We start from the raw sequence: 26,385 nt of genomic DNA, 5'->3' as shown, positions 1-26,385 counted from the left end.
CTGTCTTCGTTTTCTTCACTCCCCTCCCTCTTCTCCCTGATCCTAAGTGCAGAATGGGGGACCCAGAAGAAGGTACTACCTCTGACAGGAGTACTTGTCCTCTTTTGCACAGGTGGGAAGGTGGGGAAGATGGGTGCAGATGCAGAAGTTTTGCTGAACTGAGAGATGGAGGTATCCCCCACATGGGGGCAAGCTAAATAGCCCTCTTAGACCCCAGTAATCACTCTTACAACCCATATTTCAGAGGAACCAGCTCTAGTTGTATTTTAGGGTTATCTTCAGAGCACAAGGGAATGTGCCTACCCAGAGCCATGCTTCCCCTTCTAGAACAACCTGTGGTGCCTGGGACTCCAGAAGCCAGGGTCTTTATGGGTCTCCTCCAGAGGACTGTCCTCACCAGTGGTCTGAGGGGTTGCAAAAGAGCAGCTCTTTGCAGCAAATGTAGACAGAGCAGAGATGTGGAGTCTGAGCTGTCACACTTTCTATAGACAATGTGTAAGTGCATGAGGCTCTTTATTCTGTGGATCTGGAGCCCAATCCCTGGAGCCCAGGGATGAGGACAGGTGGAAGTTGGGAGGGGGAGAGTAAAAGCCTGCATTTATAAAATTTTCCCTACAAAAGTTAGGGATGGGCTAGTTAGGGCATTTGCCAGCGCTGGCTTCCACTTGTTCCAAGAAGAAAGAGGTAACTCTTCTGTTCATACTGGAGGGACATGGAGGAATTGACAGAACACTAGAAGAGCAAACTAAGTAGAGAGAAGTAGACCCCAGCGCAGTAAGGAGGCTACAGCCGAAGGAGGAAAACTCATCTGTTTCATGCTCCTGGGTCAGGTGGGTTCCCTTGGTCAAAGATGTGAGTAAAAGTAGGCCATTTGGAAATGACCCTAGGAAGCCTAGGTAGGGGGTGGGAAGGCAGCTGGTGGAGGGTCTGCCACCCAGTAGGTTACCACTGCAGGCAGCAAGGGCTCAGTTCTGCAGGGAATCTCTGGGAGCCAGTATAGAATCCATCGCAGGGTTGTCTTCTACCAAAGGGCATCTAGAACCACTGCCTCACGGGTATCCCACTCAAGGACATACTTACACACTAACTTCTGCTAGTCATTGGTTGAGTGGCTACGCCCTGGAAGACATTCACTCCTTAGTGTTTCTGGCTGTTGTATGCTCAGGTGGGCTCAAGTCCCCGGAGAAAGCCTTCAGGCAGGTGGAAAGTGCATGGCCTGAGGGATGTGGTCAGGGAACCCTCAGTGACTATTCCACATAGATAGATTATTTTTATCCTCATTTTTCAGATAAGAAAATAAAGGAACAGAAAGGGCAGACAGCTTCTTACAATTAAATGGACTGGAAATAGCAGACGTGGTGCCCAAGAAACAAAACAGAGCAGAGAATGTTGGCCTTAAGCAAGGGTTTAGAAGGATCAGAGGACACACTTCTCAAATCCTGCTGCCAGGTCCTGGTCATCGTTCTAGGGGAAAGGAAGTTGTAGAGCATTGGAATACTGGCTCAGAAGACCCATTCTGCTTAATTGGGTGGATTTAATGTGAGAAAAAAGACAGATGTTCTGAGCCAGTGGAACCAAGAGCAGAATGGCCACTTGAAAGAACATTCCACATGTAGCTCATTTCAGAGTGAGGACAAGCCTCTTTTTTTTTTTTTTTTTTTTTTTGTTTTGCAGTGTGTGCTAAGGGTGGGAAGGGGAGTTGTGGGAGTGAAGCTGAGTGAATACAAGGGCTTTTAAACTGTTCTGTTTATGTTTCCATACCTTGAAGTTTGTTTTGCCTTGGTGTGCCACTGACAGTTGGTTATGAGGGGACAGCTCCACAATTGCCTATCTGAGGGTCCCTAGACTGCTCCTTAAGATCCTAACCATGATAATTGGCTCTTAAATCCAACCTTGGCCTACCTAACCTTGGTTCATTTGAGTTGAACAGCAGAACTATTAAAACTTAGTCAAGGATCGAAGTGTCCCCAGTTCCATTTTCATTGTTACTGGTCTGACCTGACCTACCAGCCTGAAGAATAAACATGATGGCATGATTTTTCTTTTTCACTCAGGCCCCCACTGGCTTTATTATCATTAAGTCTCTTATTGTCCTTTTGAGACCTTGTCCTCCCAAACCCCAACCACAACTGTCTAGAAGTCCTACGGCTTCCCAGTCCAATATGACCGGTATCCCATTGCCATTGCCCCTTATAGCCACATGACATCATTATTGAAGAGGGGCCTACATAGTCCCTCTCAGGTCACATTAGATCCCCATGTTGGGTCACTGTCCCATGCTTGGCCGTTACTCTCCAAAGCACAGCCACAGGACCAAGCTTGCTAAAACCATTCCCTTCTAACCCTTATTGTTTCTCAGTCATCAGCCTGGAGCTCTGGTGACTTGCGGCCCTCCCTGGTTTACCCTTTGGAGAGTGAGAGTTAGATAATTGGTTTCCTCCTTTCCAGAAAGATGCAACTCCTTCATCACCTTGGTCCACCTCCTCTCCAGCCAGATCTGCACACTATTCAACTGCGAGTTTGCTTTTGAGGGACTTTATGTCTGAACAAAAGATCCACGAATGCACACCTTATTATGAAACAGTCAACCCTGGTAGACCTGGTTTCCTTGGAACTCAGTGAAAGCATGGCGGCTCTGTGAACAGGACTGATGTTCAGTTAGACTCGGGCTTGGGACTGTGGGCAATTATTTACCTCTGTGAGCCTGTTTCCCCATCTGTCAGGTGGGAATGATGACAACACCTGCCTTCTGAATGCAGTACTAAAGCACTTTGTGCAGTGCCTGACGTATTATAAGTACTCAGCAATTGTTTACTACTACTATTCCTATTATTATGCTAGTAGTGATGATGATGATGATGGTGATGGTGGTAAATCTAAGAAGCTGATCTTATGATCCTTGCTTTTGTTTTGTTAGAAGCTCACGTGGTCCTTAAGTTTTGGATCGTGCAGTTCATATGGAAGGCTGTTTCCTTTTGGTTAACCCACTGAGTACGTCTTCAGTTCCACATTCTAGCCATATTTTTTTCCTGACACTGCATTAAACAGAGGGTAACTTACTGCTTTCCATCTAGCTGAACTGAATGAAAATTAGTCCCCACCTCGTGCCCTCCACTGAACCACATTGAGTGTCACTGATCTAGGCAAATGTGCTCTGAAAACTGGCTAAAACCAATTTTCCCATTTTTGAAAATGTCAGGGGATGATGGTGGCTACTCAGAAGTAGTGCTGGGCTCAGGGCTTGTCCCTGTCAGTGCATTGGCAGGTGCCCAAGGGGCAGCCATTTCTCCAGGCTCATTGTGAAATGTCTCTGGCTGCTCCCACCATGATAACAACTGGATCCCAGCTGGGATGAGGATTGGAATGAGAGTGGCCCTTCTTCCTCCTTTCTGATCTTGGCCCAGCAGCCCCAAGTTCCCTTCACAGGGAAAACACACAGTTTGTGAAGTGTTTGGTTCCAGAAGATATGGGAAGGGTGGGGAACCTGTGGAGTGGTTGCTCTCGTCATGTACTCCCTCCTCTAGTCAGCACCAGGTGTGGAGGGTTCGGGGGAGGGGCGCTGAGGGGTCAGCAGCAGGTGGGAGGGGAGAAAGTGGACTGGTTGGGTGGCAGACCTCTTGAGTGCCTGGTTTCCTTCGGCTCCACCTGTGCGCTAATCTCCTTGGTGAGTTTCTGCCCAGAGCAGGCTGTGAACAATACCTCCCTTGTTTGCAGGGGGTATCGTGTCAAGATCCCTGTCAGCGTTCATCAGATTGAAGGCTGAGATTAGGAGGCTGTCCAAGTTCAAATACCAATGGACACAGGATGTTCCGTGTCAATATAATGGGGAAGCTGTGATTGAGGAGCTGGAGCAACATGTTTTTATTTGGTCCCATTTCAGATGAAACAAGCGCTTGTTAATAGTGGGAAGTGGAGGGGCGCCTGGGTGGCTCAGTGGGTTAAGTCGCTGCCTTCGGCTCAGGTCATGATCTCAGGGTGCTGGGATCGAGTCCCGCATCGGGATCTCTGCTCAGCAGGAAGCCTGCTTCCTCCTCTCTCTCTCTCTGCCTGCCTCTCTGCCTACTTGTGATCTCTCTCTCTGTCAAATAAATAAATAAATAAAATCTTTAAAAAAAAAAATAGTGGGAAGTGGAACCCTCCCAGATGTCTAGAATCAGGGAATTGGTGAAAATGATATCAGTATTTTTACTGGCAGGGAGAGATGTGCATGATAAGCTTATTGAGTAAGAAAAGAGCATTGGAAAAGACTATGTACAGTGTAATCCTTTATCGAATTGATTTTAGTATATGTGCTGTCGAAGAGAGCACTCCTGTATGGAATTGAAAACATATGTCTAGCCACATATTCACATGCGTAGCTATAGACACAGAAGACCAGTAGAAAAGATACATAGTAAGATGTTAGAACATTGGTGGGATTTGAATTTGAAGGGTGTTATTTTCTTTTCTTTCCTCTTTTCCTTGCTTTGTAATTTTATTTATTTTGCTTTATTGATCTTTCTATATAGCCTGTATTTATTGAGCAAACATTAAGTATCAGATGTTTGGTCTCCTGTGGACTTCTCAAGGTTGAGTTGTTGGAAGATAAGAAAACCCACAGAGCTTAGGCCTCCTACCCAGGGACGTAAAGCAAGCATCCACCTGAGTCACCCTGCCTCCAGAACCCAAATTCATCTTCCTCACTGAAAGGAGCAGCCTAACCCAACAGTGGTGGAATTGGGGAATTGCTGTGACCCAGAAGTCTCTGCTGTCCTGAGCTGACTCCAGGTCCAAGCACTCACAGACCTCAGTCAGCATTACTCATTCTAGTCCCCATAGGCTGCTAACTCGTGCTCTTTCCTGCTCAGGCTTGGTCCAGGGCCTGGTCTGAAAAGACCCTCAGGGGACACTCCCTGGTGCTTCTCTCTAGCTGGGGAGGTGGTCCAGGGCTCCTAGCCAGCAATCCCCAGCACAGCTAGCCCTGGCAACACCCTCCTGTCTGTTCATGTACCATGTTACCAAAGTGGGACAGTATGTCAACATTAGTTTGTATTGTGGGGTTTTTCTCCTTAATTATGAACACTTTCCTTATGAAGGTTAATACAGGTATTAATGTGTCTCTCCCTTGTGAGAACTTCCTGTGTTTATTTGGGCAGCAGGTGACTGACTATTCATTTCCCTCCTGAGACCCAGGTGGCTTCTGTTCCCTACCTCAGAGGTCTGGGTAAGGAAGAAACTGGGGATGGGCAGGATCCTTGGAGTGCTGATTTTAACCTTGGCTTCATACTGGGTCACCACGAGAGCTTTAGACACTGCCGATGCCTTTGTCCACTCCGAGAGTCTGATTTAATGGGCCTGGGATAGATCTCGGAACTGGGGGCTTCAGAAACTTCCCAAGTGATTCTAAGGTGTGGCCAAAGCTGAGAACCAGGCCCCAGAACACCTGACCACCTCATCCCATCCCTTTCCCCCACAGTCCAAGGAGACGAAGTTGGTTTGGAGCAAATAATTTTTTCCCCTTGGTCAGCCCCTACCTAAATGGTGTGGTGTGGAGTAAGCTCATGAGAGAATTCGGGGTTCTCAGTGACCCATTGGAAATGAGTCCTCAGAGAAGCCCAGCCCATTTCTGACTCTCCCTTTCCCCTTTTGTTCAGTATGGAGTCGTGCTCGATGCCGGGTCCTCCAGAACCACCGTCTACGTATATCAGTGGCCAGCGGAGAAGGAGAATAATACTGGAGTGGTCAGTCAAACCTTCAAGTGTAGTGTCAAAGGTAAGGCCCAGAGTGTGTGCAGGAGTCCCATAGAGAAGCAAGGGAGAGTCCCAAGGGCCTTCAAAGAAGCCTGGAGGGATCCCAAGAAGCTGCCCAAAGGCAGAGAACGAGCACGGGACTGGGCATCAGGAACATAAACAATCCTGCGCTAGTGCGTCACCCATTCAGTGACCTTGGGCCACTCACTTCCCTTCCTGGGCTTCAGTTTTCTCATGTCTGAAACATGCATGGTGTGAGATTTTACCCTGCCACACTTGCAAGAATGAAGGCTGGTGGAAGACATGTCTCCAGGGTCAGAACCAAGGATGACTTATTGCTCACAATAACAACATTTTCTTGAGCTGGTTCTCTAAGCCTCACTTTGCACAAGATGGTGTAGAGAGGGCCAGACCGTATTTGCTCACACAGTGAGTCGTATTACAGAAGACAAACCCCGAGATTAGGGAACCTGAAACATTTATAATACCTGCCTTTTGATCTGGGGAAGAACACTGTCTCTATCTTCTGAGTCTGCTTATTATGCAAACATCCTTGAGAATATATAATCCAGAACAAAGGCAGTCAAGGTCTCTGCTCATAAGATAAGCAGAAAGATGAGCAAGTTGTGGAAAATTATATTCCAGTAGGGAAATTGTGTTCTCATTGGCTGTGTATATTGGGAGTGGTGTGGTAGAAAGAGATGAACAAGGATGGACAATACATAAACACGGGTTTGGTTCTATTCCAGTACAGCTTGATCTATGGACCCTGAAATTTTGAAGTTCATATAGTTCTCAAAGGTCACAAAATATTGTTTTAATTTTTCCTTGTTATTTAAAAATGTAAAAACTATCTTAGCTCACAGGCTGTATTAAAAAAAAAAAAAAAGATAATGAACCAGATTTGGCCTGTGAGATGCCAACCCCTAAAACAACATTCTCGGCATCTCCACAACATAGCCTGAATTTTATATTCACTGTTCTCTTGTTTTTCTTTCTAGTTTTGTCCTTAGGCATTTAGTTTTTCTTGTTCTTTTTTTAAAAATTATTTTTATTAACATATAATGTATCGTTTGCCCCAGGGGTACAGGTCTATGAATCATCAGGCTTATGCATTTCACAGCACTCACCATAGCACATACCTTCCCCATGTCCATAACCCAACCAGTCTCTCCCTAGTTTTTCCTGTTCTTGAAAATGGAATCAAACACGTATTTATATAAATGGAATCAAACATTTATTCTTATGTTATTTGCTTTGTTCACTAACATTGGGTGTTTAAGATTCATCTACATTGACAGGAGTAGCTGAAGCTCATTCATTTTTCCATGTGGTACGTTTGTATATCCATGGTAATGGAAAGGATGGTTATAAATAAGGTTGAGTATATTTATATTTTATTTATTTATAAAATTACAAATTATAAATGTATTTACATGTTTTATATTTGTATTTCGTATACTTATGGCTGTTTCTTTTTTTGTGAAGTGCCCGTTCATGTCTTTTGCTCACTTTTCTTCTAAATGCTTGATTTTTTTTTTCTCATCGACTCATTGGAGTTGTTTATAAATACAGTAAATCTGAGTGCTTTGTTGGTATTTTTATGTTGTCATCCTATCCCCTTACAGCTCATGATTCATCTTTCTAAGTCTCTTCATTGCGTCCTTTGGTGAACAGTTTACTTTTTATGTAGGAATAGTTATCAGTCTTTATGATTTGCTCTTTTGTATTTAAGATATCTTTCTTAGCCTGAGGTCATAAAGATATTCTTCAATCAAAGGTTTATAATTTTGCCTTTTATAATGAAATCTTTAGTACTCATAACAAACCCCAGTTAGTGATTGTGTGTATGTGTGTACTTTTTTTTAAAGCCACACTCTTACATTATGCTTAGCGAAATAAGTCAATCAGAGAAAGATAACTATCATATGATCTCCCTGATACGAGGAGGTGGAGATGCAACGTGGCGGTTTGGAGGGTAGGAAAAGAATAAATGAAACAAGATGGGATCGGGAGGGAGACAAACCATAAGTAACTCTTAATCTCACAAAACAAACTGAGAGTGGCTGGGGGGGGAGGGAGAGGGGGGTGGGATTATGGACATTGGGGAGGGTATGTGCTATGGTGAGTGCTGTGAAGTGTGTAAACCTGGTAATTCACAGACCTGTACCCCTGGGGCTAATAATACATTATAGGTTTATGAAAGAAAAAAAAAAGCCACCCTCTTTAGAGCATCATGATCTCTAACTTGGTGTAGAGCTTCCTGACTAGTGCATCCTGAATCTGTTAACAGGCATACCCTTGGCCCATAGGACAAGAGGTTAGAGACTCCGGACTGGTCTCCCCAGCCCCAAACAGCTTCTTTCATTTACCTCAATAAGCTGCCCAAGTGGCATTGAAAAAGCTGGAGTGCAGAATTAGCCTTTCCTGTAGGGAGACTAACAGACTTCTTTGAATAACAGAGTGAGTTCTGATATCTGCCCTTCCCTGGAGGGCAGCTAGGAGCTCACCCTACCCTGGTACATAGGTGTCCAGGTTAGGTTGTCAAGAAGCTGGTTTTGAGCTAGAGTTTAGGACGCAAGATAGTTATTAGAGATCCACACCTTTGGAAGAAAGGACAAAGAAGGAGGATTGGTCAGAAAGAGATGTCAAACAGCCACAGGGGCATGACCAAGCTTCAGCTGATCGGTGTTCTCCTGCATGGCCTGAATTAGCTAGACTGTGATACCCCTGTTGCCATCAATTGTTGGATATTGCCATTCTGGGAAGAGTGAGACATTGAGCAAGGCAGCTCTCTGCAGCTGAGGCAAACCATGCAGGAGATGACAGCTGAGACACTAGTCTTTATTGGAAAGGGCATCTGCTTGGTGTCTCTCCGGGCTCCACACCACAGGGGACTTAGATGTCTTCTGAATACTGTTTGCATTGTTATCCACAAGACACAGGTCTTGCCCAAAGCTCAGTGAGAGATTCCATCTCTGTTGTCCTAACTTCTGAGTCATTTCCTTACCTTCAGTCATGAAAGAAGGCAGCAGGATACTCATTTAGAAAGGTGAAACCAGCCACTTCAAGAAAGGATAATAATTAATACCTCACATCACCCCTCCTGTGTGAGCTCTGGGGATGTTTCTAACCTCTCTGTGTCTTGACCACTTCATCTATAAAATAAGCATAATGAATAGTAACACCATCCCATAGGAATCACTTGAAGAATCAGTGACATAATATACATAAAGCAGGTGGCAAATGTGTGGCATACAGTAAGCACTCAATTAGGTGTTAGCTATTATTATTCAAGGGGCAGCATACTTTAGAGCTCCTGGTGGATATTCTTGCCAAGAAGTTAGTCTGTCCCAGATCTTTCTTTAGACCCAGAGAACAGTTCAGCCAAGTCAGTCCTGGTTAGGGTGAGATGTGACCTTCATTGAAGGACACAGGCAGTCTGTCAGGGGAGGGGGCCCTTGGCCACCCTGGATGTGATTTAGGGGAGGGCAGGGTCATGGAGCCCACACCGTATCCAGAAATGGGTCTTCCCTTTGATTGCAGTAGCCTCAGGGATCCATATATATATTCAGATGACCAGAAGACCACAAACTAAAGCTCAAAATACAGAGTTAAAGTTTGGCAAGTGTTGTCCCCTTGAAGACACGTGGCTTCTCCAGGGATAATTTGGGTTTCTGGTTTCCCAGTTGCAAATTTCCCAGGATTCCCCTGCCTTGGCTAGTCTGAGGGGGTGATGAATGCTTGCTTGCCCAGTAGTCTTTCCCAGATACCCAGGCTCTTGGAAATTTCTTTCTTGATGGGGGTGGAGGGGCCTTGGTGTGTATCATCAGTCCTCAGTTATGCTGTTTTCCTGAGTTGCTGAGTGCTGCCTTGGGTGCCAGTCCCCAGGCTGGTGTCCAAAGCTGCATGTTGTAAAGCCATTCCCTGGAGGGCAATGGGCCTCTCCATGCCTCTCATCTCTTAGATGGTGTGTGGTGCTCAAGGCTGCTGCTGCCTCCTCCCACAAAACTTTCATGTGTTCCCTTCAAACACTGGTGGTTAAAGATCTTTAACTCCACTAGAGCTTAAATGTAACCATCTCCTCCATTGAAATACCTTGTAGAGTTTCACTGGGGTCCAGACCACTATGGTGTTGAAAGCATCCTTTGCTTGGGTACCTATCTTCTGCTTCTGTCCCACCTCGAGTAAGTTTTAGTCATCTGTCAGCCCTTTCTCCACATTGAAAGAGTGATTTCAACCCTCCCTTCTTGGGGATGTGAATCCTAGGATCCTGTGAGCCTATTACCCCAATTTTGTCTCTTCTAAAGAAGCTTATGGGACCTTATGCAAATAGGTTTCAGGTGACATGCTCAGATATCCCAAGTTTTGACATTCCAGCAAGGCCCCCAACCAGTCCCTTTCCAGAGACTGCTCTGGCAGATCAGATCAGACTACATGATCCCCTTAGTATAGACGTGCACGCTGGTTTGAAAATCTCATTGACTGACTGATTCATTTATTCATTTATTCAATAAATATGTATTGAGTATCAACTGTTTGCTGGCAACTGTTCTCGACACTGGGGATTCTAAAGTGAAATATATGAAGTCACTACTATTGCGGAACTCACATTCGAATCAAGGAGATAGATCATAAAAGCATATATAACATGTCAGGGAGAAGTGCTATGAAGAGAAATCAGGTGAGGTAGGTAGACAGAGAATGATCATGCTCTGTTGGGAGGGGATAGTTAAGCAGAGGCAAAAGTGAGAGTGTGAGTCATACACTTTTTTTTTTTTAAGATTTTATTTATTTATTTGACAGAGAGAAATCACAAGTAGATGGATAGGGAGGCAGAGAGAGAGAGAGAGAGGGAAGCAGGCTCCCTGCCGAGCAGAGAGCCCGATGCGGGACTCGATCCCAGGACCCTCAAATCATGACCTGAGCCGAAGGCAGTGGCTTAACCCACTGAGCCACCCAGGCGCCCCAAGTCATACACGTTTTTGAAGGAAGAACGTGCCAAGCAGGGGGCTTGGCGAACAGAAAGGTTGGGGAAGGAAGCTGCTCAGCATTTTCTAGGAAAGCCAAAGGGACCAGTGTGACTGGAGCAGAAAGAGTATGAGGAGGAAAGGTGAGTGGTGAGGCCAGCGCCATGGTCAAGGCCAGCTCAGAGAGGGCCTTGAGAGCAGCGAGAGGTTTGACTTGTACTCAGATGCATTTTCTTCAGAGTATCCTGGGAAGTCATCAGGAGATTCTGGTTAAGGAACTAACATGGATATGACTTACACTTTTAATAGAGCACTCTGGATGTGGAACATGTAGTCACAAGCTGTGATCAGAAGCAGGGAAACCAGGGCTATTAGAACAGTGCACATAATGATGTCATAAACTTATGGCATTATGGTGGTCTGACTGAGACTGTGCTTTTCAGTGTTGGGCAACTTGGCTTCCCAGGGAACATTTAACAATGTCTGGGGACATTTTTGATTGTTACTACTGGGGTTGGTGGTACTGCTGGCATCTAGTGATAGAGACCAAGACTAAACATTGTGCAATGCGCAGGATGGCCCCACAAAAAAGAATTATGTGGCCCCAAATGTCAGTGGTACCAAGATTGAGAAATTCTGATCTAGAACAGTTCTGGGGAAGGAGAGACTAAGTGCTCAGATTTGAGAGCTGTTTTGAAAATAGAGCCAACACGGTTTTATGAAAGATTCAATGTGCGACGTCTAAGTTGGTGATGCCTGAGCACCAGGTCTGATCTGAGCAACTGCATGCATGATGGTACCACTTCCTGAGAGGCGAGCACTGGAGGTGGATCAGTTGGGGGCATAGCAGTGATTAAAGAATTTGGTTTTGCACAGATTAAGCTGGAGATGCCCATAAATCATCTAACTCCAGGAACAGCAAACTTTTTCTGTGAAGAGCTAGATGATAAGTATTTGTTACCTGTTGGCCATATGGTCTCCGTCAGACCATTCAGCTCTGTCACATTAGTGCAAAAGCAGCCACATACAATGTGCAGACAAATGAGCATGTACACGTATATGTGTTTCAAGAAAATTTTATTCATGGATGCTGTACATAGGGTCCATAATGCCTAATAGGATATACCCTAAAGACAAAAAGAACTTCAAAAAAATCTTAAGTTTCTTTTCAATAACCATACAGTTGGTGGTAGTGCTGGTATTTTCGTACTAAGATCGTTGTGCGTGGGTTGTGAAAGAAAGCAAGTGAGCTATTCAATTGGAGTTGCTGGGAAGCAGGATTTTGAGCATCAGAGAAAGAAGGTCAAGATCAACGTAAGTAAAAACCTGTAGTTTTAAAGTAGAAGTACCAATAAGAATTCATGGTGCATTTTGTCCTTAAACAAAGTCTTTCCTTGGTCTGTCCTCTGGAAAGTCTTGCAAAGGCTTCCAAATTTCAGACACTAAATACCATACTAAAAAAAAAAAAAAAAAAAAAAAAGCCAGGACTCCTTGGAGAAATGGCTAATTCCTGAGCTGGGGCAAGAAGTGTATAAGATCACACAACTAATATCAGAGAGCAGAGACTCAAAGTTTTCTGGGACCATATCTAAAGGACTCAGGGCTCATGTTGAAGAGAACTCCACTGGCCAACAATGGGACCATTAATAAGAATAACAGCAATGAATTGAAACACATCAAATATATCTTCAAATTCGTATGTTCCTAAAGATATACAACAAACAAAATCCTTCATTGGATAAATTAGGAGGATAAGGGACATGCAATCCCTATTTCTTAAGCTGATGAAGGAGAAAGATTCAAACACTTATCCTGCCTTTCCTGTACAAACTGTACCGTAGGGTTACCAAATAGTTGACCAGAAAGAAGTTTTCCTCTTAGGAAAGTATTTGGGTAATAAGTGAAGCAAGAAAGATGGAAGTAAAACATCACCATTTCATAAACCCTACTGGGCTAACGAGTCCAAGCAATGATCTCTGAAGCCTGCTCACAGCACAAAGAGAAGTAGCCAGATGTGTGTGCCTCAGGCTGGAAGTGCACACTAATCCCTATAAATTACTGCTTCTGAAAAAGTCCAAACCTGAATCTGACAGAGCCTCTGCATTTGATTACCAATTTATAGGAAAAGCCAGAACTCAACAGCATGTTACATGAACTATTGGGATGTAGTCAGCAAATTCTAGCCTGTGGAAAACTCCATAAGACAAATGAAATTGCAAGGAAATTTTTCTTTTAATCTCAAGGGAAAAATAAAAAGGGAGGATGGAACTCCTGGATAAGAGAGAATTAAGAAACATACCAACCAACTGCAATGGATGGAGTTGATTTGGACTCTAATTCAAACAAACTGGTTGGACAGAAAGAGGTGGGGGGGATCTAGGGGGGGGTATATGGAGAAAATGTGCACCTTCACTAGAATTTGGTTCTGTTAAAGGATTCTTTTTAATTTTTATGGGCAGTGGTTATAATTCTTTAAAAAAGAAATCTTGCGTAACTCTACTTTCAGTTCTTTCTGCGACCATTCATTTCAGCTTCATGGAGATTTCTGACCTAACTGAGGAACTCCGTCATGGGTTTGTCTGGGTTATATGTCTCTCTAGGTATGTTACTTTGGGGTAGGATGACATCTTGTTAAATTATATATAGGTATACAAAAATGTATCCTGAGGACAAGATTCCTTTATTCTAAACACTTCCCATGTTTGAACACATGGGACATAGGTTTGAATTTTTGTTTCCTTTTTCCTATTCCACCTTGACTATGTCTCTAAATCTATTTGGTGCAAGTTCTGTCAAGAAATGAACTTCCCAGAGCTCCTGGCTGGCTCAGTCAGTGGAGTGTGTGACTCTTGATCTCAGGGTTGTGGGTTCAGGCCCCACATTGCGGGTAGAGATTCCTTAAAAATAAAATCTTTCATAAACAAAACGAAATAAAAAACAAGTGAGCTTGCCAGAGGCAAGTAGTGCGAAAGGAGACTAGAGAAGCAAAAGGCCAATAAGATGGATTATTTCTGAACAACAGCAACAAAAAGAAATTTTGTCTGTTAGTGAAACATACTGAAGTGTTTAGAGAATGAAAGGATACCGTATCTGCAGTTTGCTCTGTGGGCAGAGAGAGATGAAACAAGAGTTGATCCTTGTGGAAGCTGGGAGATGGGTGCAGTGGGGTTCCTTATACTCTTCTCCTGAGTTTTATTTATACCTTTAGTTTTGTAGTTTTTCCCTTCCATATTTTGGGAGTTGAGTCATCAGTGTGACCACATGGGACTTAACGTATCCACCTGTTGTTCAACCCCCCGTACTCAAAGCCATTAATTTCCAAAGCTGATTTGTTTTCTATTCGGAAGTTGTACAGCTCTTATTAGTTCCTGGGAATGCTAAGAAGTGCTGACTGCTTGCTCTTCAGGCTCTGGGATCTCCAGCTATGGGAAAAACCCCCAAGATGTCCCCAAAGCCTTTGAGGATTGCATGCAAAAAGTCAAGAGACAGATTCCAGCCCACCTCCATAGATCCACCTGCATTTACCTGGGGGCCACGGCTGGGATGCGCTTGCTGAGGTAAGGGCTGGAATGGCCTCAAGGAGCCCATCTGATCAAAATAGCCAAGAATGTGTTGAACCCTGCCAAGAATGTAACTGTATTTCTGGGAACAAATCCAAAAGAAAGAAGCCCATATTCTGCCATAAATGTAGGCTTCAAAAGCTAGGAAATTTTCAGGCTTTATTTTAATACCCAGAAAGAAATCATTCTAAAATGGATTCCCTTCCCCGTTGGTGATTTTCCTGATAACTCTGGAAGAAAGGAAGGTAATATGGACTCTCATGGGGTGTACCTCTAATTCTTTAGAAAAGTGAAAATTGTTTTTCATGCCTGGTCTTTTGATACCTGTGTGCAGCCTGCTGCATTGAGTGCAGCCCATATTTATGTGGCTTCTACCCATGTAAACAATGCCACAGGAATCTGCTGGAAAACAGTGGAATTTCTGCACTTCACCCCAGTCAAAGTCTTTAGAGCTATTAGGAAACAAAGAGCTCAGTTCACTCAACTGAGAAGATCCTTCTAAATTTGCAAACTTTCAGCCCAGTTGCACTGTCTTTGAGAGCCCGTTCTCTTTTTTTTTTCTTCTATTTTTGTATTTCCTTGACCTTGAAATAAAAGAAAAATAGTTTTTAAAACATCAAATTTAAATCTACCGAAGGTAGAGGCTGCTCCAAACTTTGAAAATAAGGCTTTAGTCCCCAAAGATGACACTCATCCTGCCTCAAAGCCACTTTGTCTACAGTGCCAGTAACATAAAATTATATGTGTGGGCATGAGGAAGATACACAGGAACAAACAAACAGAACCACTTCAACATGATCATTAAAAGAAATCAGGGAGTGGGGCGCCTGGGTGGCTCAGTGGGTTAAGCCTCTGCCTTCAGCTCAGGTCATGGTCTCAGGGTCCTGGGATCGAGCCCCGCATCAGGCTCTCTGCCCAGCAGGGAGCCTGCTTCCTCCTCTCTCTCTGCCTGCCTCTCTGCCTACTTGTGATCTCTGTCTGTCAAATAAATAAATCTTTAAAAAAAAAGAAATCAGGGAGCGCCCTCAGTTGGATTGGGCCTTTTCCTTGTGGTTTTTCTCTCCTTGTTTCTATTCCTATGTCCTGGTTGACCAAGCAGAACGTGGGAGAAAGTTGGATTTCTTTGCTCCCTCTTGGAATCTGCAGGGTGTTTCAAAATGATTGTGTTTACCTGAAATAGAAATGATATAGAAATTCTTTCCTTCTGCCTTTTCTTTCTTATGCAGACAAAGCACCCAACTTTTTCTTAATTGCTTTTTCTCTCAGTCCTCCCAGTGAGGAATAAGTAAAAGACTTTTTGATTTACAGCTCATGACAAAAACCATGGACTAGGAAGTGCACCACTTGGGAACACAGTGAATGTCTCATTTTAATAAATTAAATATTATCTCTTCCTTGTAAACTTTCTGATGGTGATCCATTCCTTCTAAGGAGCTGGCTGACATTTTAATTGCTAGAAAAGTCAAATGTAAAAAAAGAAATAACGAGAATCCTCTGGGATGGAAGCTGATAAAACTAGGAAAACTCTCGAATTATTTTCTGAGCAGTGATAATTTGCTCCAGAATTAGCATGACCCTCTGGTTGTGACATGGTTCGTTCTTCTTGAGCCAAGAGTGAACTGGTACCCCTGGCTTTCTTAACCCACTAATGAAAGGGAAAATAATCTCCCAAGTGAATCTTTTTCTATAAGGTAAAATGGCAGCAAATGAATGTTACAATGTTACATCATTAGGTGACATAGGAATGCTGTGTTGCCACTCTACTGTGGATCAGCACACTGATGGATTTCAATCCAGTTACAACCATGATGGCCATCACACCCATCATGATGAAGCCCTCCCCAGGAGCAAAGCAAGGACTGCTGGAAACTCAATCTTCTTCCTCCCCCCCTCCTCCTCAGATTTCCCTTCCTTCTGGACTGCTGAGGGCTCCTTTATGTGGTGCCCCCAGGAGATTATTATGCCACCCCTATGGCTTCACCAGTCCCCTTTCCGGTGCTGATCTGAGACAAAGCAATGGTGGTTAAGCAGAAGGCTCTTTTGGTTAACTGGTTGTTAGAGAATGGGGTGGGCACCGGTGAGGGAGGAGAGGACAAGGGGTATTTTTACTTGATGCTGTTTTTCTGATAGTTTGACAGGTAACAAGTGTATCTGCCTTCACCGTTGCCTAGGAGCCTTCAACTTGCAAAAGGGTTGCCATTTTTGCACACGTCTGGAGAATCGTCCCTGCCAGCAGACGGGTGGGGAGGTTTACCTTTTCACCTGAGTGAGGTGACTTTAAGACTCTCTTGTCCAGGCACTCAGCCTTTTGTGTTCTGTGCCTTGCATAGGTTACAAAATGAAACAGCAGCTAATGAAGTCCTTGCAAGCATCCAAAACTACTTCAAGTCCCAGCCCTTTGATTTTAGGGGTGCTCAAATCATTTCTGGGGAAGAGGAAGGGATATATGGATGGATTACAGCCAACTATTTAATGGGAAATTTCCTGGAGGTGTGTGAAAACAAATGCATGGTTTTTAATCTTGCTCTTTATCTTATCCCCTGTGGGTGGTCACTTAAAGCAGAGGTGCATGCTGACAGGGGCATCTGTCCTGTGTCAACGCTATCACATAATGCATTAAGGAAACACCTATGAGACAATAGCTAAGAAAAGACACATTTGGCTGGGGCAGAAACATTGCATCATAAGCAGGACCAAAGCACACAGGAGAGGGAATATCCTCACTTCACTAGTTAATAAGAAATTGGAGGTGGGAAGGATCTAAATCTAAAGCCTATGGGTCTTTTGAAAAGTAACTGGAGAATGACCCTTCCCAAAACTTCACAGCCCTCTGTAATTTCTGGAGACCTCAGACTTCCCAAGTCACCCTGTGTCCCCAGGTCCATTCACTGCAGACTCCACATGCCCTGCCCCTGTTCAAAGGAAAGCCAACTCCAAGAGATAATCACCATGTTACAGAGGGCATAAACCATATCCAGCCCAAGGCCTCGTTTGTTCCCTTCAGATATACTCTTAAATTTTAATTAATTGCCAACAAGTAATAGTTGGAAATTTCATATAAAAACCACATTTTTAGCTTGCCCTGAGCCCCACACACCCCTAAAATTTGGAAGCACTGGTTACAGTGGACTCACATTCCGCATGACAACTGGAACAGAGTGTAGCTCATGTAGTCCCCAATTTGCCACAGTCCCCACCATTTCTCAATTATCTACACCTAATCTTCACTCATTTCTGTTGCCTGCCCAGCCTCTGAAAGCATTTGAGTTCACCACCCTTGAAATAAAGGAGAGATTTGGCCCCCAGATGTTCCCCATGTCATGGTTCTTAGCAATAAGAGAAGGGTCTTGGATGGAGAGCCTTGGGCAGACAAAGATAGTGCCTCTCAACTTTTCTCTTGCTTCCTTTTCCCACTGTGCAGAAGAACCTGTGGCATATGTGGGTGCATCCAAATGGAGTGGAGACCACGGGTGCCCTGGATTTAGGTGGCGCCTCCACCCAAATATCCTTTGCAGCTGGAGAGAATGTAGGGTTGAACACGAGCCACATCATGAAAGTGTCGCTGTACGGCTATGTGTACACGCTCTACACGCATAGCTTCCAGTGCTATGGCCGGAACGAGGCTGAGAAGAGGTTTCTGGCAATACTCCATCAGGTACCTGAGCCGGGGCGCGGAGGTGGGGGGTCTTGAGGGGAGGGGGCCTTGGCTTCTGGGGCCTGTCCTTTCCACTCCAGTTAGAATGTGGATAGAAACGAGAGCATGTTCCAGTTTACTCGTGGGGGTCCAAGCTCTCTCTCTCTCTGTTGTATTGACCACTTCCAGTGAACTTGAATCTTAGATCTAGGGGAATTCCAGGGCACCAGATGTTTTGTAAATGACTCAAGACCTGGGATCCCTTTAAGGACACAGACTGTTTTAAACCAATAGCTAAATAAGCCTGGGAATTTTGCAACTCCCCTGAGTGCGGAGCAAATAATAAAAGTGGTCCCAAGAGAAATACTTGCTGACAGGGGAGAGGACCGAGCCTTCCCGGGGCTCAGCCTCCTTTTAGAAGGGCCTATATTAGGCAGGTTTGATGCCCTTTATACGGTGGGATTTTGAGTAACAGAATTGCATCACATTGGTCAGTAGCTCACATGGTAAGTGCTCCACGTCCCAGATGGCTAGTTCAGCCATCTGCTGGAAGGCTGCCACTAAGTTAAACTCAGTGTTAGTGTGGTGTGTGTCAGCAAGCACAGGCCCCATGGATGAGACTCAAGACCCCAAACTCCAGTGATCAGGTGACCTCCATCTCAGACATGCATGGCTGAGAAAGGAAAATGAAAGATGAAGGAAAGGGACTTTGACCACCTAGAGGGGCAAGAGAACAACCAGAGGCTACAGATCCTGGCGTTCGGTGGGACCCAGGGGCAGGGGACAAGGGCTGGGTCAGCCTGTGAACATAGTGGGCACAGCACCATAGGTTAACCCCCACCCCTCCCACCCACTTTGGCAATTAAGAAAGGAAGTGGTGTTCTCCCAGCCCCTAACCTGCGGGGGGAAATGGTCTGGCTCACCAAAGTGCCATCAGCAAAACTGACATCTTCAGACTACTTCATTTACCAGGTTGTCATGCAGGGCTGGGTGTGAGAATTCACCCTCCAGATCTGGTCTGCTCCCCAGAGCTTCTCCTTGAACCTCCCAGGAAAGGTCGGAGCCTCAGTATACATGCATGTGGTGGGCATTGTTGGGAGAGACTGAGCACTGCCTGGGAATGACAGAGTGGGGGACCCTGAAGGCAGCACTTGGGGCTCAACAGACCCAATGCCCACCCCAGACTTAGACCACCTCCACTTGGCCAAACCAAACCCCACAGGGAACCCCATCAAGCCTCCCTAGCAAGGTCTCCATAACCACCATTCCTCTTGCTTTCTCACTAACATATTTCAGCCAGCATGCTTCTTTCCAGGGCAGAAGTTCTGGAAACACCTCTTTTCTCCATCTCCTTTTATTTCTAGCAATGCTTAATGCCCCTCCCTCCAGCTCTAGTCCTGACAAGGGTGGAGGGCAGGGTCTCCTCTGAACTTGAAACAGGAGAAAGGGAGCAGGTGAAATCATCCTTTTCCCAGGGTGAGTGAAGGTCAGAGAAGCTCACTTCCTAAATTTGGCTGGCCCTGAGGAATGTTTGTGTGTGTGGTTTTTATTTTTATAATGATTATTAAAGAGCGATTATCCAAGAATCTATAATACAGAAGTGAATACTACACCTGTCTGAGGTCCCACTTGGGTTTGAGAACGTAGGTGTGAACCCAGGCCTGGGCACAGAGGTGGGAGACCCCAGCCTCTACTGTGGCCAGTCAGCTCACAGGGATGGAGGCAGCTCTCCAACTTGCCTGGTAATCTCTGGATGCCTGAGAGGGTGGTTCCGCCCTCAAAGCCTTCTGACTCAGGTGAGGGGAAGGATCCGGGTGTGCTGAGGATCGCCCACAATTGCATGCCCAGACTTGCCTGACCAATACTTTCATGTGCCAAGTAAGTGTTACCAGGCCCCGACTTAGAAGGTTCACAAAGATGACTACATCATGAACGTTACTGCCTGAGTAAATCCTGCCAGTCTGGGTCTGGTTTCCTTACCTGTCGCAGTGTGGTGAGAATTAATAAAACCCTTGCAAACTGTCTTTATATGAACAATCCTCCAGTTGGCCCAGCACTGGAGCCTCGGACAGCCCGTTGGACGCTAGGGACATGTATTAACTATCCTGCCTCCCCTCTTTAAGGAAGTTCTTTCTTTCTTTCTTTCTTTTTTTAAAGATTTTATTTATTTATTTGACAGAGAGATCACAAGTAGGCAGAGCAGTAGGCGGGGTGGGGAGGGGGGAGCAGGCTCCCTGCTGAGCAGAAAGCCCAATGTAGGGCTCGATCCTAGGACCCTGAGATCATGACCTGAGCTGAAGGCAAAGGCTTAACCCACTGAGCCACTCAGGCTTTCCTCTTTTGTTTTTAAAGTAAGACATGTCGAATGAAAAAATTTAGAAAAAGCAAACACAAAAAATATAAATAATAAAACAAAAAACCCTAGAATTAACCACCTTAAACATACTATTGCATTTTCTTCCAGCTCCTTTTTCGTGCACGAGTATGTCTATTTACAAATTTGGCTTCATATGGTATATATAGTTTTATATCCAGCTTTTCCTTTTACCTAACCTAGTATTTCTTTTATCTAAATATACCATGAGCAATTTCCTATGTTGTTCAATATCCTTTGAAATTATTATTTTTATAGATACATAATATTCCAAGTACTATTATTTAAAAAGAAAAATTGTATTAGTCCTTTTGTTATAAAGGACTAATCTTTTTGTTATAAAGTCGTTTTGGTATTTTTATTGTAAAAATGTCAAACTATGCAAAAAAGTATTAAAGCAAAAAATGAAAGAATCTCATTCCAACCCAATTCACTAAATGTCTTCACTGTTCACAGATTGATAACGTCGTGCTCTTGACTTTCCAGATTGATAGATAACTTATTTTCTTTACCCGTTAGTATTTCACAGTTTGTCAACCATGCCTATCCTGATGGACACCGGGCTATGTCCTGTTTCGCTGCAGCAATAATAGGCCAGTAAAGCCTCTTGTGCATATAACCTTATGAACTGATGATTTTGCTTCCGTGGGATAAAATCGAAGGATAGGTGTATTTTTTATATAATTGGACAAATAGGCAATCTTCCAACAAAATTAAAAAACCACCTTGGGCGTCTTGGTGGGTCATGGTCTCAGGGTCCTGGGATTGAGGCCTACATCAGGCTCTCTGCTCGGCACCTCCCACCCACTGCCTGCCTCTCTGCCTACTTGTGACCTCTCTTTCTGTCAAATAAATAAATAAAATCTTAAAAAAAAAAAGACTCTCACCAACAAAGTTGTAATGACTTTTTGCAACCTGATAATTTCAGGGGTTCTGAGACATCCCACTAATAAGTCCTTGGATAAGGAAGATCTGTTTCTAGATTTCCTGTTCAGTTCATCCATTTCTCCATTCTTGAGCCAATTATTCTAGTTGCAGTGGTTTGTTTTTTTAGTCTCAGACATTAATTCTGAACTTCAAAATCATTTTAAGCAGTAACAGGAAGTTTTTGTTCATTGAAATTATGATGGTAGTTGCATTGACTGAAAATGAATATGGTAAAAAGTTAGCTAATCGATGATATTATGAATCCCCAAATAGAATTATAAAATATCCTTCCATTTATTTATCCTTGGTTTGTATCTTCCAATAAAATGTAGTTTTCATTATTGGTCCTGTACCTTCCTTTTAAATTAGTTTCCTGGTGTGTTCTTTTAATAGTTTCCATCACTGTTGAGGATAGTTCCTATCACTATTTTTCCACTTTTGATGGGATGTATTCTAAGACCAAGTTATGCTGCAGTTTACCAGTGGACTTTTTTGCCCTCAGTTCTAATGGTTAACCCTTTAGTACCAGTGCCATGCACACACTAAGTTCACGGGAGATTTGTTGAATGTTGAGGGCCTGAGCAACTTGGACCATTGGCAAATTATATTTAAAGAATGACATCACAATTGTTCAAACTCCAGAAAGAGTACAGAAATGATCTTTAGGGTCACCTGGGTGGCTTAGTCAGTTAGGCATCTGCTTTCGGCTCAGGCCATGACCCCAGGGTCCTGGAATCAGAGCCCCACATCTGGTTCCACACTCAGCAGGGAGTCTGCTTCTCTCTCGGCTCCTCCCCCTCTTCACGCTCGCCTGCATGCACACTCGCTCTCTTTCTTTCAAATAAATAAATAAAATCTTAAAAAAAAAAAAAAAGAAATGATCTTTACTGAGCTGCTTTTATGTTCCAAGCCAGAAATAATTGATATTATCTTGCTTCTTCTCCAGTCCAAGCCAGAAGCAATTTATTTTATTTTAACTATTTAATAAGTACGTCATATTTGGAGGGGGAAATTAAATAACCAGTTGACTGATTTCTACCCCCCCTTAAATCAATATTTCAGCCATAGGGTGACCCTGGTGTGTGACCCTGGTGACCCTATTATGTTACAGTAGACATAGCAATTTTTGAAAATCATGGATTTTTTTCATACCACTGAAGCAGAAAGAAGCCTCTTTTCTGCCTCCACAGAGTCAGTCACATTAAGACATCCTAGAGGATAGTCATTAGAGTTACATTGGATGAGTGTTGGACTTCCGTAGGCTTATGTGTGGAGTCCTGTCACTGGCCTTTGTTAAATAATTCATTACTTCATTGTGTATCTCAATTTCCTACATCAATAAATTGAAAGACTTAGAATAAGTATTGTCCAAGTCAAGACTTTACAACAGGAGATGCTTAGTGGCTTTGAAATTGGACAGAGTTCAAATCCAGTTCCCTGGAAAAGGGAGTCCATAAATAGAACCAAACATGCTTTGGGATTTAGCATAAGATAAGATTTTTCATCAGTACATAAAATATTGGATAGTCATTTGAAAGAAATAAAGTCAGATTCCCTTCTACAATCTTTACACCAAATAAATTACAAATCGATCAAAGATTTATATGTAACAAAGATACTTGTTGCAGCCTTGTTTATAATGGCAGAATGATTGGAAACCATCTAAATATTCATATGCACATTTCTTATCTAAGGAATCTCCTCTGTAGTTTATTGGTACAGTGGAATGCTATGCAGCCTCTTAAAAGAAGAGGCCATTTTATATGTACAACGGGAAAGATGAAAAAGGTATATATATTTTTAAAAGATTTTATTTATTCAGTCAGAGTGCGAGCACAAGCAGGCAAAGTGGTAGGCAGAGGCAGAGAGAGAATCAGGCTCCTTGCTGAGCAAGGATCCCGATGTGGAACTCGATCCCAGGAGCCTGGGATCATGACCTGAGCTAAAAGCAGTGGCTTAACCGACTGAGACAGAAAGGTATATTTTAAAGTAAGAAAAACAAGGGGCATAACTGTGGATAGAGTAGTACCGTTTATTGTTTTTAGAAAAAGGAAGAGGGAGAAGAAAAGATATTTGCATATGCATACAAGAAGTATCTCTGGCAGGAAATCACAAAATTTGGCAATCATGGTTACTTCTAGGGAAGGGATCTGGTGGCTAGAAGTAGTTGGGAGGGAACCTTAATTTTCATAATACACCTATTGGTAACCTTTTGGATTATTTTCTCAGGTGGATAGGTGATACTCTATTAAAAATGATCAATTAATCTAGGGGACACCTGGGTGGCTCAGTTGATTGAGCAACTGCCTTCAGCTCAGGTCATGATCCTGGAGTTCAGGATCAAGTTCCACATCAGGTTCCCCGCTGAGCGGGGAGTCTGCTTCACCTCTGACCCCCCCCAATTCTCTCCCCCTCAAATAAATAAATAAAATCTTTTTAAAATGATCAGTTAATCTAAGCATGTCTTGTTTTCCCATCCAAATGGATTTCATAAAACCTGCTTCCCAGGACTGTCTTAAGGGGTGGGTCAGATAATGTGAATGAGGACCTGGCATTATGCTCAGTGCAGGTTCACCCACCCCCACTGGAGTTGCCTTCAAGTGCACACTGACATAAAATGGCATGTTTTCCATCCATGTCTCTATTGGCATGGGAGGGTAGCCATTGTAAGGATTTGCAAGAGGGAAACACTTTGGCCCTCCACAGAAGAGTGGTTTCTGACACCTCCCTCTTGTACCCACAGAATTCTCCCACCAAAACCAGTATCATCAACCCCTGTTACCCTCGGAATTATGTCACTACCCTCACTGGGGGCTACATATTTGACAGCCTGTGCACAGCAGACCTGAGACCTGGAAATTACGACCCTGATGACGTCATCACCTTTGAAGGAACCGGGGACCCATCACTGTGTAGGGAAAAGGTGGCTTTCCTGTTTGACTTCCAAGCTTGCCATGACCAAGAAGACTGTTCCTTTGATGGGGTTTATCAGCCAAAAGTTAAAGGGGCATTCGTGGTAAGAGCAAAAACCACCAAAAGTTTCCCTTTCTCCCCCTTTGAAGATTTAGCTTTCCCCTTTCTGATTCTCTTCTGTTGCCCTGTTTGCCCACTTTCTTATTCCCCACCCCTAAAGCTCCATAATGTATCCCGTTCTGAGAACTGACTTCCTTCTCCGCAACCCCCTTCCAGGCTTTTGCAGGATTCTACTACACAGCAAGTGCTTTCAATCTTTCGGGGAGCTTTTCCCTGAACGCCTTCAACTCAAGCACCTGGGATTTCTGCTCAGAGAGTTGGAGTCAGGTCAGTATTTAAAGAGAAAGGGGCAACATCCCCCGTACAACACAGTGAGCGGAGCCAAGTGTATTTCATTTGTGTGTGGGTGTGTGTGTGTTCCAAGTTTGGACTTTATGCTGTTGTGCTTCCCCAACATCCACAAAATGGGGTAATAAGGGAACCTGCCTCCTACCCGCATTGTAGATGAATGTTCTGATCACAGGCACGATGGTTACGACAGCAGGTAGTGTACCCCGTACTGCAGAGGGGTATTTTCGTTATGATGTGATACAATTGGATTGTTTTATGGTGATGGTATTATGAAATTCTACAGGATGAGATTCTTTAAAATGTGTTCTGAAACACGTGTTGTCAAACATGCCTGCCTCATCTGTTTGGAACCTCCTCCTCAGCTCCCACTGCTGCTCCCCAGGTTTGATGAGGTGTATGCCCGCTCCTACTGCTTCTCAGCCCACTATATCTACCACTTGCTTGTGAATGGATACAGATTCACTGAGGAGACCTGGCCCCAAATACATTTTAAAAAAGAAGTAAGTCAAGGCACAGGTTGTTTTCTCCTCTTCCTCTCTAAAGGTTTGTGTATAGGTGCAGAAGAAATGCAGACATTTGGAGGGTATTGGTGATTTCAGTTTGCTGGGGGGAAGCTGGAGAGACTGGGAATCCCTTGTGAGCTTTCCGGGAGGGATGGTGGAGAATCCAGAGGAGGTGTCCCTGGGGGACCCTTCCACATGGGGGGTTGGGATCAGAGGCCAAGAACTCACAGACCCTGAGCTCCTCGAGCACAGGACCTGTCTCATTACCTTCAGCACAGGAGCGAGAACCTAAAAGGTGTTTACTGAATGTTTGCTGAGTGTATGAACAAATATTTTAAGGATCAGACTTATCATCATGAAAAGAAACTTTAAATAGGGCAGTGATTCTTTAAGAGGCTGGTAACTAACTGCTGTCCATTTTACACAGATGTCAGGGTAGCAGAGAGTATGAGGGATTTACAACTATGAAGTAAGGAATGTGTCTGAGGTCACTGGATTTACGGTCAAGTATCCAGGATGGCCTGAAGCTGGAATCCCCAAGTGTCACCAGGTGGCTCTTTGGCTGGTCACCCGCCAGGCTTTGTTTTCAGGAAAGACTCAGCCTTGCTGATATGAACCCAACCTAAGTTCCCCAGGTTCAGGGAGAATTTTCTCATCTCAGGAATAGCTGATATAAAGCCTGGAGTCCGTCTGTTTGATATTAGCTTTAGCAATAATTAGATTAAACCAATCAATAGCCAGCATTAGGCCTGTGACTGTCTACTTTTACATAAATAAAATTGAGTCATCTACAAAAAGCTAAGGCTGTCTGGAGACATACAAGGACTCTTGGTGGCATGTACTCTCTAAGCTTTGCTTCTTAATGAATCTAATTAGCAGGAAAGTACATTATGCGAACAGAAAGTGATGTTCCCTTGGATACCAGTTTGGATGGATACAGAATTCCAGCTTTCAAATCCTTTTCCTTTATTCATAAAGAAGTTTATATACAGCCAAATTGGTATTTAAACATGAAGGCATAAAAAGACTTAGAAGATTTGCCACACAGGGTTGCCAAAAATACTTTCAGAGGAAAAAAAATCAAATAAGAAGAGGAATAAATCCTGGAAATGTTATAAAAATATAGGCAGGAAGAATAAATGATGTGGTGGCTTAAAATGTGTATTTTTATTTTTTTTTAAGATTTTATTTATTTATTTGAGAGAGAGAGACAGTGAGAGAGAGCATGAGCGAGGAGAAGGTCAGAGGGAGAAGCAGACTCCCCATGCAGCTGGGAGCCCGATGCGGGACTCGATCCCCGGACTCTGGAATCATGACCTGAGCCGAAGGCAGTCGTCCAACCAACTGAGCCACCCAGGTGTCCC

At 43.9% G+C, this 26,385-nt stretch overlaps 1 protein-coding gene across 1 annotated transcript in view; it reads left to right on the top strand.

Annotated features, from left to right (window-relative positions):
• ENTPD3 (ectonucleoside triphosphate diphosphohydrolase 3) overlaps positions 1 to 26,385 on the top strand; it is a 34,615-nt gene that overhangs the window by 5,261 nt on the left and 2,969 nt on the right. Inside the window, exons 4-10 of the mRNA XM_059387937.1 lie at positions 5,634 to 5,751; positions 14,106 to 14,256; positions 16,590 to 16,749; positions 17,681 to 17,914; positions 23,938 to 24,210; positions 24,384 to 24,494; positions 24,881 to 25,018. Coding sequence (XP_059243920.1) covers positions 5,634 to 5,751; positions 14,106 to 14,256; positions 16,590 to 16,749; positions 17,681 to 17,914; positions 23,938 to 24,210; positions 24,384 to 24,494; positions 24,881 to 25,018 — 1,185 coding nt within the window. The remainder of the gene's footprint in view (positions 1 to 5,633; positions 5,752 to 14,105; positions 14,257 to 16,589; positions 16,750 to 17,680; positions 17,915 to 23,937; positions 24,211 to 24,383; positions 24,495 to 24,880; positions 25,019 to 26,385) is intronic.

Source organism: Mustela nigripes, chromosome 2, assembly GCF_022355385.1.
Source record: "Mustela nigripes isolate SB6536 chromosome 2, MUSNIG.SB6536, whole genome shotgun sequence".
Taxonomy (NCBI): domain Eukaryota; kingdom Metazoa; phylum Chordata; class Mammalia; order Carnivora; family Mustelidae; genus Mustela; species Mustela nigripes.
The sequence above is the reverse complement of the archived record's forward strand: the minus strand, read 5'-3'. Positions and strand labels throughout refer to the sequence as shown.